The sequence below is a fragment of the Macaca thibetana genome, chromosome 5 (genome assembly GCF_024542745.1).
Source record: "Macaca thibetana thibetana isolate TM-01 chromosome 5, ASM2454274v1, whole genome shotgun sequence".
Lineage (NCBI taxonomy): Eukaryota > Metazoa > Chordata > Mammalia > Primates > Cercopithecidae > Macaca > Macaca thibetana.
This window is the reverse complement of record NC_065582.1, coordinates 39,223,595-39,239,177: the sequence shown is the minus strand read 5'-3', so window position 1 is coordinate 39,239,177 and position 15,583 is coordinate 39,223,595. Positions and strand designations below refer to the sequence as shown.

General features: G+C 36.9%; 3 protein-coding genes across 8 annotated transcripts in view; 2 read left to right on the top strand and 1 right to left on the bottom strand.

The window, feature by feature from the left end:
• MAB21L2 (mab-21 like 2) overlaps window positions 1-3,051 on the top strand; it is a 501,930-nt gene extending 498,879 nt beyond the window's left edge. Inside the window, exon 2 of the mRNA XM_050791181.1 lies at window positions 304-3,051. Within this exon, the coding sequence (XP_050647138.1) occupies window positions 1,383-2,462 (1,080 nt within the window). The 5' untranslated portion in view covers window positions 304-1,382 and the 3' untranslated portion in view covers window positions 2,463-3,051. The remainder of the gene's footprint in view (window positions 1-303) is intronic.
• Window positions 1-15,583, top strand: part of RPS3A (ribosomal protein S3A) — a 1,130,248-nt gene that overhangs the window by 603,723 nt on the left and 510,942 nt on the right. The gene's annotated exons all lie outside the window — the stretch shown is intronic.
• LRBA (LPS responsive beige-like anchor protein) overlaps window positions 1-15,583 on the bottom strand; it is a 758,453-nt gene that overhangs the window by 311,526 nt on the left and 431,344 nt on the right. For all 4 annotated transcript variants that reach the window (XM_050791167.1, XM_050791166.1, XM_050791168.1 and 1 more), the window contains 2 exons: window positions 9,014-9,160; window positions 6,373-6,509 (listed from right to left, as the gene is read on the bottom strand). In XM_050791167.1, the coding sequence (XP_050647124.1) occupies window positions 6,373-6,509; window positions 9,014-9,160 (284 nt within the window). The remainder of the gene's footprint in view (window positions 1-6,372; window positions 6,510-9,013; window positions 9,161-15,583) is intronic.

Sequence of the window (15,583 nt, the reverse complement as noted above, 5' to 3'; positions counted from 1 at the left end):
CTTTTTCTTCTTTGCTACTGATAAGAGAGGAGGATAAAGAGGAAGGGTTGTAAAATGTGTGCATGTATTTGACTTCCATTATCTCCTCCTATTTTCTTACTTCTCTCTTTACCCTCTTTCTTTATCAAGTGCAGTGGTGGCTGCTACCGTTCGCCAAGCCTGCCTGTCTTCTCTCTCGGATTGGCTAAAGCACTGACAGCTCGGATAGCGATTGTAGGAACTGAAGCTCCACCCCCTCATGATGGCCCTGGGACCATTCATAAACTAAATAACTCCAGGAAACAGCGAGGGAGAGAGAGAAAGAAAGAGAGAGGGAGAGAGAGAGAGAGAGAAAGGAGAGAAGAGAGAGCGAGCACGAGGAAGGGGGGAGGGGGAGACAAGCAGGGGAGTGCGGGGCGAGAAAGAGGTCGGAGGGGAAAGGAGGGGGAGAGACGACTCAGAAAGTGGAATCTGTACAAGCAACCTAAAGGAGAAGGAAAACCCTGAATCGTTATAACTACACCCCAGATGCAACGCAAGCAACGACTTCGTCACACTAAAACGGATTTTGTGAGGGCCAAAAGTATAAATTACGAAGCAGAAATGATTATCAAACAACTTCCAGCGGTTTGCACCTAAAGACAGACAAGAAGAACCCACTACAAACAAACCAACCCAGTCCAAACAACGCCTCCAGTAGGAAAAGAGGAAAACTGCGACAACACGACCCCCTGAGAAGAGAGGAGACCAACACGCTGAGACTGCGAGGCGTCAGCAAACCTCCAAGTGCACGGCGGACTGAGTTGTACTTCGCAGCTCTCTGAACATTAATTACCTCCTGCACCTTCCACTTGGGGGAGGGTGAGGAAGACGGCACTCACCTACACTGAGCGAAGAAGTCCTACCAGCGTGGAAGAAAAGTTTAAGAATGAACCACTGAATGTTTCGCTTTTATTTTTAAATTTACTTTGGCACTTAAAAAACTTCATTTTCAGATTTCTGGCCAATCTCGGCTGCAGACATCTAAGCCTAACCTTTTGGTATCCTGAGTTTTTTTCTTTTTCCTTCTCCTTCCTCACCCCCACCCCGCTTCTCTCGCACACCGTCTTTACATATCAAGAGAAAGCAAAAAGGTCCCAGGAGGTGCTTTTCTTTTTAGAAAATCATATTTTCTCCCCTAATTTTTCTGCAGAAGAAAAAAGGTTTAGAAAGAGGGAAAAGGAAAAAACAAGTCGGCTACAGTATCAGCCGGTCAGCCCAGGTGGAAAACAAGAGTGAAAGTGGGGCTTAACGGGGAGCGCACCGCCTCTTTCGAAAGCCGCTGGGCCACCACCAGTGCGTGAGCCTTGGATCCCTCAACGTATTGCGAGACGCCGGTGTATAGCCCGGACCTGTGCCCCAACATGATTGCCGCTCAGGCCAAGCTGGTTTACCAGCTCAATAAATACTACACTGAGCGCTGCCAGGCGCGCAAGGCGGCCATCGCCAAAACCATTCGAGAGGTCTGTAAGGTGGTCTCGGACGTGCTCAAGGAAGTGGAGGTGCAGGAGCCTCGCTTCATCAGCTCCTTGAGCGAGATCGATGCCCGCTACGAGGGGCTTGAGGTCATTTCGCCCACCGAATTTGAGGTGGTGCTCTACCTAAACCAGATGGGCGTCTTCAACTTCGTGGACGACGGCTCGCTGCCGGGCTGCGCGGTGCTCAAACTGAGCGATGGGCGGAAGCGCAGCATGTCTCTCTGGGTCGAGTTCATCACAGCGTCGGGCTATCTCTCAGCGCGTAAGATCCGCTCGCGTTTCCAGACGCTGGTGGCCCAGGCGGTGGACAAGTGCAGCTATCGGGATGTGGTCAAGATGATCGCGGACACCAGCGAGGTCAAGTTGCGCATCAGAGAGCGCTATGTGGTGCAAATCACTCCGGCGTTCAAGTGCACCGGGATCTGGCCTCGAAGCGCGGCACAGTGGCCTATGCCCCACATCCCCTGGCCCGGCCCCAATAGGGTGGCCGAGGTCAAGGCCGAAGGGTTCAACTTGCTCTCGAAGGAGTGCTACTCGCTGACCGGCAAGCAGAGCTCGGCAGAGAGCGACGCCTGGGTGCTACAGTTCGGAGAGGCGGAGAACCGCCTGCTGATGGGAGGCTGCCGAAACAAGTGCCTCTCAGTGCTGAAGACTCTGCGGGACCGCCACCTGGAGCTACCCGGCCAGCCGCTCAATAACTACCACATGAAGACGCTGCTGCTGTACGAGTGCGAGAAACACCCGCGAGAAACGGACTGGGACGAGTCGTGCCTGGGCGACCGGCTCAACGGCATCCTGCTGCAGCTCATCTCCTGCCTGCAGTGCCGCCGCTGCCCTCACTACTTTCTGCCCAACCTCGACCTCTTTCAGGGCAAGCCCCATTCGGCCCTGGAGAGCGCTGCCAAGCAGACCTGGAGGTTGGCCAGGGAAATTCTCACCAATCCCAAAAGCCTGGACAAACTATAGGGTGCTGGGGACTGCTTGAAAAGCGACACAAACGGGCGTGCTCTCTCAGACACACAACACACAACTCAGCGATAAACAGCAGAAACTCTGGACACAAACTTTTATGTAAGTAACCTGAAATAGGAATCAGGCAGAAGACCTTCGTTAATTAAGAAGCAAACAAAAAGAGAGCAACCCAACCAAAAGAAATCACATTCTTGCACAAAAGTGATCGTTTTCTTCCAAACAATGTGAATTTAAAAGGTCACACAAAAGAAGCAATCGGGCTGTGCCACCACAAAATGAAACCCAAGGTACATTTTCAAATCAATGTATAGTAGTTTCCCCCTTTTCCTTCTTTCCCCCTATCCTTTTTCTCTTCACCCCATCCCACCTCTCATTTCGTTTTGCTTTTGGTTGCCTGAATGTTGTCACCAAGTGAAAAAATTATTTAACTATATGTGAAATTTCTCTTTTAAAAAAAGTTTTACTGATGTTAAACGTATCTCAGTGCCAATGTCAGACTGTGCCCCTCCCTCTCCTGCACCTCTACCCTCACCCTGAGCTGTCTTGTTGAAAACAGTAATAAAAACATTACTTTACATTGTAATTGACTGTGGATTGTTCTTAAATGAAGGCAGGTGAGATAACAGTTTATAATTTGCAATGTAAAGATGTGACTTGAGGAATCAAATGCAAGAAGCTTCCATTTGAACTGATTTGCAAAATTTAAAATACAGCACATTTTGTAGAATTGACTATAAGTCCGCACGCAAATCCTTAGAAAATAGAAAACATTAACTTTACTCAACTATAACATATATTGGTTCTGTAGAGTTAGAATTAAAGGTAACATCTACTTCACGCTTGGGGAAAAAAGTATAAAATAAAAGATTTGATCCTATTAAAGCAGAAAAAAACTTTTTCACATTAAAAATTAAGAGATGTACTTTCTTATGCCATAATTTCAAAAAATCCAGTCTGACTCCGATATACAAAGGAAATATGTATGGATTTTTCTGAATAGTTAACAAAGTCAGTTGATACTTTTCCTTCAACCATTTGTCCTCTTCAAGCTTTGAGTAATAAAAATTTAACAAATAAACCACAACAAAAAAGAATAAAATGGTTATAGCAATAATCCTCTCCCCCAGCATATAGTGATATGAACCATTCAGATTTATAAATTACTTCCATTTTAAAATGGTTTAGTTATAAATTCCATAATTACGATTATTTTAATCAAATTTCAAGAATTATTCTGAAACTGCTTATATGCAATTCAAACAAAAAAGGTTTTCATACCATTTTTATAACCAAAGAAAAATTATTATTCCAGGAATTTACAAATAGGAAAAGTACCTTCCTCCTCTCTCTATTTTTCTAAGGTAACAAACCAATATACTCATTTCAATGTTTCAGCTTTAACAAAGGTTTCTTTTTAATGCAAGGGAATAACTGATTAGAAAATAAAATAATTAGTCAAACAGAAAGCATCCCAAAGGAATTAGTTTGTCGTATGTTGAAAGTAACTATATACTCCATTCACTATGCTAATGATGAGACAAGGTACAGAATATAGGTCAGATGTTACCCTTTAATATCGAACATTTATTCTCTGTATTAGCCCAGTTTTTAATTTATTGAGAAAATGCACAAATGAGAGGTGTAAAGAAAAATGTTTTTAAAGCAAATTTTAAAGATCAGAGGAAGAAGTTTGAGAGGGGGAAGGGCTGTATGGAGGGATGAGCAGCAGCATAGCAGAATAGATGAAAAACAAGAAAGCCATTCAGGGGTCTGAAGCCTAGTTCATTTGACAAACAGGTTTAAGTTGTAAGATTCCTTGGTAAAAATAGTCCTATGTTAAAATATAAACTTTGATCCTATCAGTTCTGAAATCATCTCCACTCTTTCAACTCAACCTGTATTATATCTTCTTGTATTCCTCACAGTAATATTAAATGGCTCAAACACACAAATTCCTTTAAATTATAAAGACCAATTTATTCTCTGGGGAAAATGTTCTGAATTTTAAAAACATTTTCAAACAAACAGTAGGTGCTTACATTTGCACAAAATGATTTAAAGGAATAGTGTTTAGTTTCAAAGATAAAAATATCTATAAGTGACCATTTTTTTCACTCACAAAAGTATTTACAGCAGTAGACATACATCTCCCTCCAACTATTCCAGAAAAAAAGGTTGTTAAGTCTTGACAAGAAGAAACAAAAATATCCCCAATTTAGCATATTGTATTCTTCCTTATTTAATTTAATGCAGGTATCAGTCAAAAAGGAAAAACACTGCAGCAACATAAATGTCCTCATTTACAGAACACCTTAAAGCATTAACATCTATACAAAATTAAAATTTCTCCTGGTAGGTGACTGAAAAAATTTTTTTAATATAAATTGGCAGGAGTTTTAATTTCTGGAATATAAGGAAGGTTGCAGTGATACAAGCCCATTTCTTGATTGGGCCAAAAGATCTCCATATTTCACAAGCAACAAGAAAAAAATAATTTAATGATGCTGTACAGAATCAGATCAGAGAGAGACAAAACTTGTAACTTCTCTAAAAGGAGCAAATAACTTCAAAGAACCTAATCTCACAGATTGGCAGAGATTCTAATTTTCAGAACAAGTCATTAGACACCTTCAAATTAAATCAAATTTTAGGCTTTGATCTATATGTGTCTAAAAGCATCATAGAATATCTTGAATTAAATCCCAGTCTTTCTTAAATTCAGAAGTTACCAGAAATCAGAGAGTTTAATTTTGGTAATCTTCCTTTCCTAAAGAAACTAATGCATTTTCAGACATTTCAGTCATGGGACAAAGTTGAAAAAAATTTTTAATGGATAGAATTTCAGAATTAGCAAGTTTTCTCTGCATTGGATTAGTTAACTTATCAAGTTCAAAACAATCAGTTCCATATAATCTACCAAGTCCTGTCTTAATAAAGGCAGCAATAGCGAAACAAAGTGCTGGAAATATGCATAAGATACGATTTGTTTGTACAGTTTTAAATCAAATTATAATATTTTCATCAAGAGCTACTTTGAAATACTTCTAAATCATTCAGATTTAATAATTCACATGATTACAAAATCAAAGAACCTTCTACCAATAAACTCAAAATACGTGTAGGTATGTACATGTACATACACACATGTTATCAGCCTGCAAAATAAATTATTCTACTTTTTAAGCCACCTTTTTCTACAGGTTGCTTATTTTGCTCATTTTTAAAAGAAACTGTTTCCTCTCAGAGCAAATTATACCATTCTTTTTCTTGAAATAAACCTAATTTTGGTTTTTATGACTGTGCTACAAATGTTTCTTAGTAAAAACAAAGTTGCCAGGGTCTGAAAAGTAATGAGAAATACATTTTAAAGAGGAAATTACATTTTCATTTAAGAATACAAAATTATGCAGTGCCTTGTAAAATCTACTATAGGTAATGGGAAACAGAGGTATCTCACACACACAAAACATGCTTGCATGCACGACAGAGTAGTAAGTCATGGGGACAAAGCAAGGAGAGTGATATATTGACATCATATCCAGAAAACATAAAGGCTAAACAAAATAATTCCACTCTCAATCTCACTGAATTTTGTATCTTAATTCACCCTTGACCCTTTGAGGCAAAATGTATTTATAGACAATGTTCCCTGAGGTTCCTTCCCCTCCTCACAAAGAGCTAATGATAAATGCCATTAAGTAAAATTTGTTTTTGAATCTAAATGAACTTCAATAATCTTACTAACTGGTAGAGAATCATAAACTAAAGAAGATAATGACATTGCATATAGGCCAAGGCAATTTAGAGGAAATTCAAACTAAGCCTGTCAGATTTACCAATCCCAATCCTATCCAACAGCACCCAGCATCCCATAAGAAAAAATGAAACCCCCTCATCTTCTCACCTTGGGGTCGATTTTTTTGAAGTTAGGATCCTCTTCATCCACCTCAAAATAGAGTTCGGAGGAGGTGACAGAAAGAGTGCCCTTTACTACAACCGAGGGGGCCACAAGCTGAGCTGGTGTGCTCAGGCTAACAGGACCTGCCAAAAGGAAAAGACAAGCCACACAAGTTGGAATGACATTTTTCAAAAAATCAAATTTGACCAGAAATTGTATTTAATCTTTTCATTTTCACTTCTAGTACTGAACTGCCTGCCAACTACTTCTACAGTTAAATATTCTGTCCACCCCAAATCTTCCTCTGAAAATGCAAAGTCAGGATTCTCATACTAGAAGATCTATAACAGAAGGTTGATGATAACAGTAAACTAGGATGCAATTATTTTACAGGGAGTCTGCAAAGCTTTGGTCTAATCTCTAGGTAAGAAGTGGCTCTGCCTAAATAAGTCCATCCACATTCCATTTAGAAAACAGGCCTCAGGCTATCTAACAACATGAACAACAACCAGGAGCAAAGAAGCCTCAATAGGCTTCCAAGGGCAGGAGTTAGCTTACAGTATGGTAGAGGCACAACTACAAAAGGATCACTAGCTTATTAATGAAGTGGGAAATGTTAAACCATATTTTCTGATAGAGATTTTATGCCAGCTTGACAGAAAACCTCTTCCATAACAACTTTACTCCATCAATGACTGGTAAAAATACTTCTTTTCTAAGCCTTCCTTTCCACTGTTAAGTATTGTTCAATGCTTCCAAATCTAATATTAGTGTAGTTCAGGGACTCTGGGAGTAAACAGCTGGAGGGTGGGTTTCCAAGTGAATGAATTTTTATTGGAATAATCAAATCTCCACAGGGCTTATCAAAGAGACAAATCAGACTGCTACTGAAAACAATAGATTCACTACAGATATAACAGCATAATGTATATTAGAGCTAAATATAAAATATGAACTAAAAATTATATATACACACACACACACACACACACACATAGAGAGAGAGAGATCAATGTAGAAAGAATTTAAAATTCCATTGTCAATTCCTCATGGTATAAATCCTATAGGGGAAGAAAACAGCGTAAGAGAAGACTGGCACTGACAGTTCTGAATTAACATAGTGCCTATAAACAAGGTGCGCCTATTCAGGTAATCAGTGGGTGAATAAGTGTTTCAAAATTCAGATGAATTGACATTTCCATCGATTGTTAGATGGGTGATAGTGCTTAATCTCACATCAATCTTAATGTGTGCCAGTAGGACAATAGAAGGGATGCTCTGCGGAGATCAGAGCAGGTTTTGCCCTCTATTCCCAATGTACAAATACATTGTGTTTGCAGATGGGCAGCAGATAGCTGCAGAACAGCCATGATTTCCCAAAGCTCATCCTTATAAATGGATGAAATAAGAAGCTATGTGTTCTTTTGCTGTCTCCTTTTGCCCTCTGTACATTAGCATGTAATACTGAGAAGAAATAACATTTTTTCAATCACTCTCAGACATTCAATTATAGGGTAAGCAGACAGCTGCAGGAGCTAGGGCAGCCTAGGTCCTACAGAAGACCCCTGACAATTTCCACTTCATTTCTAACCCACACCACTTTATTAGTGTGGATTACTTCTTAATCCTATTGCCATTGTCAAGATTATATAATTAAACTCCCCTTTCACCTCTATTACTGTATGAATATATTACCGGCAGCAAGAATAGAAGCAAAATAAAGGAAGAAATGGGTAAATGGATGCGAAGGAAAAGACTACAGAATAGCAGTATCTACCTTATTCTGCACTCGCACCAATTAATTTTATTTTACTTTACAGAGAGGTTTACAGTTATCAAAGAAGACACCATCTTCTCTTTTTGCTTTGCATTGCCAAGTGGCATAGTAGCACAGGTTGCAGATATGTCACCGAATGCAAGATTTTTAATGCCTTTTCTCTTAAAATTATCAAAATGGAAAACTATGTAATTTTCACCTATTGAAATTATAGAACCTTTCAGACTTTCTTCCTTGAGGGACACAGCCACAGGTATTAAAGTAAAAAAGCCATTTAATGAATGACTAAAATTTCTGGCTAAACAAGAGAATTTTTCCCATAAGGGATGTAAAACTGAGAATCTGCAGAGTGCAAATCAAAATTCCTACATCAGGCAAAATATGTGAATGTTGTGAAAAGCCATGGCATTCTCAGAATTGATTTGAGTAACATGCATATACAGCATGTTCACTAAGACCTGTATATCAAAGCAAATAGCTTCTCTCCCTCCAAGATTTATTTACAAAAAACAAAAACAAAAACAAAAACAAAACTGGCAGAATTTTACCTATAGTGCTAATTTACAGAGATTTGGTAACTCCTATGGGATGGGTGAAGCAATTTTGTTCTTTTGTTGCTGCTTTTAAACTTTTTTCTTTTTCAGTGAAAATTATTCATAAAAGAAAAAAATGAGGAGAGTAAGAAGACTGAACAGAATAGAAAAATAAAAGAGAAACTATAGAAGATAAGGGGGTAGTGTTTGAAATAACCAATTAATGCAATTGTGGGTATAAGCTTGGTAGTCCTCGTGGTCACAGCTGAAAAAGTAAGTAATTAGATGCTTATTGTCCCAGAGGTAGCTGAAATATCTGCACAACCACCAAATTTACCAGCAAGATTCTCTAAATCTTTCTCATCCACGGATGACAGAGTATCATCATCGCCTTCCAGGAGGATCTCGTTTTCTGAGTTCTGATTTCCTAAAGCCTGACTCTTGATGGACTGTTTTCCTTTAGCAAGGATATCTTCATCTGTGGCTGAAATGAAAAGGAAACAAAGCTGTCCATCAGTTCTGGGAAGAGCACTTCGGCAGAGGGGTAGGGGCTTGGGTAAGGGTAGGTGGCCAAAGATGGTCAATCTTTTATACACAGAGTCAGCCACAGTGGAGAAAGTGATTGGGATGGCACACATGTCTGATCTGACAAACTTGATCCCCCAACCTAGTCTAATGTTACCCTAAACAAGCACCCTAATCCCATTAAATCTGACCCCTGCACTGCTCACCAAACCATTTATTTACTTATAGTTAGGGCAGGAGTGGGTTCAAAAGCAGTACTTTTTTTTTTGGAAAATTCATTAATAGGAACGATCAAAACCCAGTTTTGGAAACAATATTTAACACCAAAAAATAAGGACTGATTCATTCCTCCAAATAATGTTATACTGACAAACATTTTGGAATGGTTGAGGAGTGGCTGTGGAGGAGAATCCAGAATTAAAAAGGGTTAAAACTAAGAGACATTCACAAGCCAGTGAGGATTTAGGCCCAGATACTGAAGCCATATCTGACATTAGTAAGACTACAGCAGCTCCTCAAAGCTGCAATCCCTTCTTTATCCACCCTCCCTCCTTCCTTCCTTCACATTACCCTCATCCACATGTTCACACATACACTCACTCCTCCGCCCTTTCGTCCCTTATACAAATATCCAGAAGCAAGGCGGTGTGGAAACTAAGTGAAAGCTCAAACACTACCTCCTCTGCATGTTTAAACTAAAGGGCTAAGGCACCCCAGGGGCAAACATAACAGAAAGCCCGGGATGAGAGGCATGTGGGCAAGGGGCCTCATGCGGCCTGAACTGGAGCAGCCTGTGGAGAGCAGCAGTACCAGACTCAGGCACTACGACAAGGCAGCAACTGCAGGCGGACGGAGGAAAAGAGAACACCACATCTAGAGAGGGAAGCAGCAGCCCTGAGGAGCACCTACACTCAACAATGGGATCCGAAAGCAGAGCAGAGACACAACTGAAAGTGGAAAACCCTGAAATTCAAAACTCTGATTCAAAACCCACATCCTTCCAGGACAACTCCTGTTGTTTTGAGCAGCTTTCTCCTTAAGACAAGCAGGAAGGCAGATGCTAACTTTTGAATTGTGATTTGTAAAACTTCATATGTGTATCTTTTCCTAATCTTGTTTTTTTGAATAGTGTCATATAAGGGAAAGTTAAGAATATTCACCTGACCCTCCTGGCTTCCAGCTAGATAAATCCCAGAGGTAAAGCACCTGATCTACCCAGGCTGCAGCTTTTGATACGAAAATCGGATGGCTAGGGTTTTTGGGGGTTTTTTTGGTTTTTTGTTTTTGTTTTTGTTTTTTTGCTCCACTGCAGCTTCTACCTAGGCATAAGGCCCAAACCCCAAAAAGAATAAAGCAATCAATTTGCAGTAACATGACATATATACATATATATAATTTATTCTAAATAAACTGCACATGTGTTGCCTGATTTGGCAGATCAAAGGTTCTTAGGGTTTAATAAGTACATTTACAGATAAAGTTAAAGGTAAAAGTTTTTTTCTCAAATTTATTGTGAATTCACCATGTATACCATTTAAATACAATACTTACAGTGCTACTGAAACATAGGAGTTTTCTATTTAATAAGAAGTCATGGGAAGGAGCTTTCTACATTTACCTTTAAATACACTCTATGGGTAAATAAAATCTTTCATACCCACAGGCTGCATTGTAAGCTACACACATATGATGATCTGGACATATGTTTGAAAAGATTACTTTAATGTATCTAATTAAAGTGTCTATATTTATTTTTTATTTAATTTTTCAAGACAGGATCCTGCTCTGTCACCCAGGCTGGAGTGCAAAAGCACAGTAACAGCTTACTGCAGCCTCTACCTCCTAGGCTCAAGCAATCCTCCCAGCTCAGCCTCCCAAGTGGCTGAAACCACAAGTGCTTGCCACCATGCCCAGCTAATTTTTTAAGTTAACTTTTTGTAGAAATGAGGTCTTCCCATGTTGCCCAGGCTGATCTTGAACTACTGGGCTCAAGCAGTCCTACCACCTCAGCCTCTCGAAGTTGCTGGGATTAGAGGCGTGAGTCATCTTACCTGGCCTATTTTTTTTAAATGCTAAAAAGAAATACACTTAAAATTAACCAATAATTTTTAGAAAAACAGAACTATGTTCTAAAATCACTTATATTTCAAGTATTTATAGTTCCTTACTCTAAAATCAGAAACACTGCCCTGAGGCTAAACAAAATCTTTTGCAATTTGCTATCAACTTTATTAAAAATATATTGGCCACTGAGAAATGCAAATGAAGCATCATCTTCTAAATGTTTTTATACAGTAAATTATAATAAATTATTATTTGCTGGTTAGATTTTAGTACAGAAACAGTATACCACATTCTTTTTATTTCTTGGATTTATAATTCCTTCTTCAAAGCAGAAATATTAATAATAAGGCTAATATTTGCATGAGCCAGGGAGTGTTAAAAATACTTTACATAGCTCATTTAATTCTCATAAACCTTCTGCTTATTTCTAATTTTAAGATAAGAAAGCAGGCTCAGAGAGGTTACGTAATTTGCCTAAGTTAACATGGCTTTTGACAATTAGAGTCAGGATTTAAAAACAGGCAGCACGGTGCCAGAATCTGGGCTCTTAACCACTATGCCATATTACCTCTTAGATGTAAGAAAAATAAAGAAAACAAAACAACCACAGTTCAAATATGAATGTGCATATAAATTTGTCTACTAATTCTTATGTTTCTCATAGTGAATTTTAAAAGGTTAAATCAGAATAATAATCAAGAACAAAAAATATTCATTTCCAAATCTAAAATTGATGAACATGCCAAACACATCAGAAACAACTAAACACCCTGCTCATTACTTCCTCTGATTATTGCCATACATGTCCTAAAGTACACCAAGCTTACGTGAAAGAAGAAGAAACCTCTTTAATCTGCAAACATTTACAAAAAAATGAGAGTCCCCAGTGGCAATATGTAATGGTTTAAAATAGCTCAAAAAATCAATTCACATTCATTTAAATGACCACGAGAAATATAATTATCCCTTCCAATTGAAATTAAAAATTTTTTAAATATGTTCTAATCATGCTGCCTATATTAAAACACAGTAAGGCAACTTCTGAATTAAAGTTTCATTAAAAATTTTACATACTATAGGTGTACTGTATGCATACATACACCCACTTTAATTTATTTATTTACTTATTTTTACAAGCTCAGATTCTGGAATTGTTCAAGCTCCACTGAAAAACCTCTTGTCATGGAAAATATGCAGCTTACTGATATTTAGAATGGTTTTCCTGTAATTAACTCCCCCTTGAGGATTTTAGGTTAGCAGCAGTAAAATTACCAACAGTACTCTAATATGCACCACATGCGCTGGTGTTCAATTCTCAGTGGTCTAATAGCTTTCTCCTAAAGAACTTTAAAAAAAAATTAGAACAAAACTTTTCCAAGCATAAAATAAAGGATTATTATCATGTTTATATGTGCTGGGGAAAAGTATATTTTTAACTTTCATTTGCCTTATTCTCAACCATTATAAACAAGTATTTTGATATCTTCTGTGAGTATATTCTACACTAGTCTAAAAGTTAATTGGATGAAGTCAGAATATACTTTGGGTTCCATTTTAAAGCTCAATTCAGATATTTCTGGCTAATAAAATTGTTACTAACGTGATCGCCGTTTAAATTTTTCATACCATTATTAAGAAATGCCTTTTATTCTGGTTTAATTTCACCTTTTATTCTAGTTTAATATTTATCCTAACTTAATACTTAAACTGCAATTGTTATATAAAATTGGAGAAATCTGTCAGAAATGCTATCTTTAAAAATGATTTGATTCACTAAGGCTAAGAACAATGAAAGGCCTAAGAGAGAGAGAGGCTGGTCCTCAAAATGTAAAATTCAAGTTCTTCAGAGCTAACTCTGGACATGAGTTGATTTATCTATCCAATACAAAACAAGTAAGTAGAATTAAAATATAAAAAGAGCAAAAACACACACAAAACTGTTCCACCTTTGATAAAAATCCTTTTTAACATCTACTGAGCAAGTGAACTGGAATCATCAATAGCCTATATTAAAGTAAAAGAAGTTTATACTTTACAAATTAGCCATTTTTAAAAAAGACTACTACTGGAATAACAGAGTGTCTTCGAACATACATAAAATAAAAATGGGTATCTACTTAGTGTGATGTGAAGCACACACCATAACAGTATTCTGAACAGGACACATAAAGAATATCTTATAATCAACTATTGTTCTAAACTAATTGATTCCCCTCTATAGTTTATGCCATGTCCATAGCATTCCAAGTCAAGTAAATTGGCTCCGGAAAAATTAATGAAACTACAAAGCATAATTAGGAGAATAAGCCAGGTGCATCTTGTAATAATCATGGGTTACCCAAAATTTTAGAGAGAAGCTAGTATATGTTGATCCTAAAAAGGAAGCAACAGCATCTGGCATTATTGAAATTATGAGACAATGGCGTGATTTAAGATCTTTACATGATCTGTCATCCCTAGAAAACCAAATGAGTTACTTGTATCATTCCATATGCTTACAAGATACTTTTAAAATGATGTTAAATTCTCCTTATATATTTCTATTACAAAGCACTTTCTCTACAAAATAAAAATGTCTTGAATTCAATAGGATTCTCTGCTACACTGTTTTAGCACCTGAATTAAAACCAATCTTTCTACCATTTAAAACACTTTTTACATGGCTTTAATTTGAATATAAAATTCCCATTATATTTAATAATGAATTTTAGAGGACAGCACAGCACACTGATGAAAATCTGGATTTCAGTCCATTAACCTGGGCTTTTTAGTCCTTTATCTACCAAAAATCATACTGGCCCTTTCTTTCCTCAGTTTCCTTATCTGTAAAGAATAAAGTTAGACTAGATATTAGCCTTAGGTTCCTTCTACATCTAAAATGCTCTGATAATAAATAACTGCTAACCTGGGCTCTGGCATTAGGAAAATGTTACAAATCATTGCTACTAATTTCTAATAAATTTTAAAACTATAAAATGGAAGAAAATGCCCTCAAGAATAAAATGCCCAGCTTTGCTTGAGCTGCTAATTTCCATAAAGAATATTTAATCATAAGAGGAAGTATTAATTTTAATTAAAAAATATGACTCAGTTTCTGCAAAGTTAAAGAAATCTCCCATTACAACATGACTTTTATAAATAACCACTTTGGAGGGTCTCTGTTTGAAAAATTACCTAAAGCTTTTTTCCCCAGGCAAGTTAATGTGAACTTGGGAAGGGCAATTAAATTGTCAGAATTAAAAAATTTGTTTTTAACTAGAAGGTAGCCAGAAGTAGAGTCATGGGGCTGGTATTGATCGCCCAAACAGAGAACATTACTCTTCAGGTATTTACTCTGCCACCTTTACACTAGAGGCTTTCCTTCAAATCAAATCAATCTATAAAAAAGATGGCTCTTACTACTAAAATACATAACTGATCTCCAATGGCACATCTATTTAGATATCTTCCTTTGATAATAATACAGTTCGTGGTGTTCTAAGATTCTGCATTTTTAAAATGTCCTATCTCCTTAGTTAAATTATAAATAAAAGTGAGAAGTCATAAAAATGTAAGACTGACATACAATGCTCATTAATATCTATTTTAAACATTTAAATTCAACATTGAAGCATGGTATTTATCCATGTTAAAGTCTGTAATTTCAAAGGCTTTTTGATCACATTAACAATTTTGTTTTGCATACTTAATTCTTAATTAGTTTATTTTGGTTATCTCCTTTAATACTTCAAAATTTTTAGACACCAAATTAAAATTGAATGTCACTATAAAATATTTAATAAACCAGTAAAAAATTAAGCTCTTTGTTTACAGAATATATTAGCATAAATTATGCTGACATCAAACAATACCATAATACAATCTGTGTGTTGAATTTATTTCATTATTATTTAAAATAAAATAAACATGAGGTAGGATTAGAATTTGTATTTGTTTCAAAAAATGTTATATTAAATATGATATATCTCTGAAATTGTAAGACAACTGAAGAATCTCCTACACATTCAGATTTTTAAACATGTATTTCAAACCCAAGTTTTGTTTTTAATGCTTTGGAGTGTGACAATAATTATAAAATTACTATAACATTTTATTCAATGCTTACCTTTGCTGTTCTCTCTCAATTTAAAAATGCACAATAAAACAGATAATTAATTAACACTGGATTAACCTTTCAATTACTATCAAGAGTAGTCAGAATGAAATCTGCTTCTATACAAGTCAAGAGTCTTAGATGATAGTAAAATCATGTTAATGAATTCTTTTTTTGTCAAACATTATTGCATTATTAGCATTAAAAAAGCTGACAAAACAATAT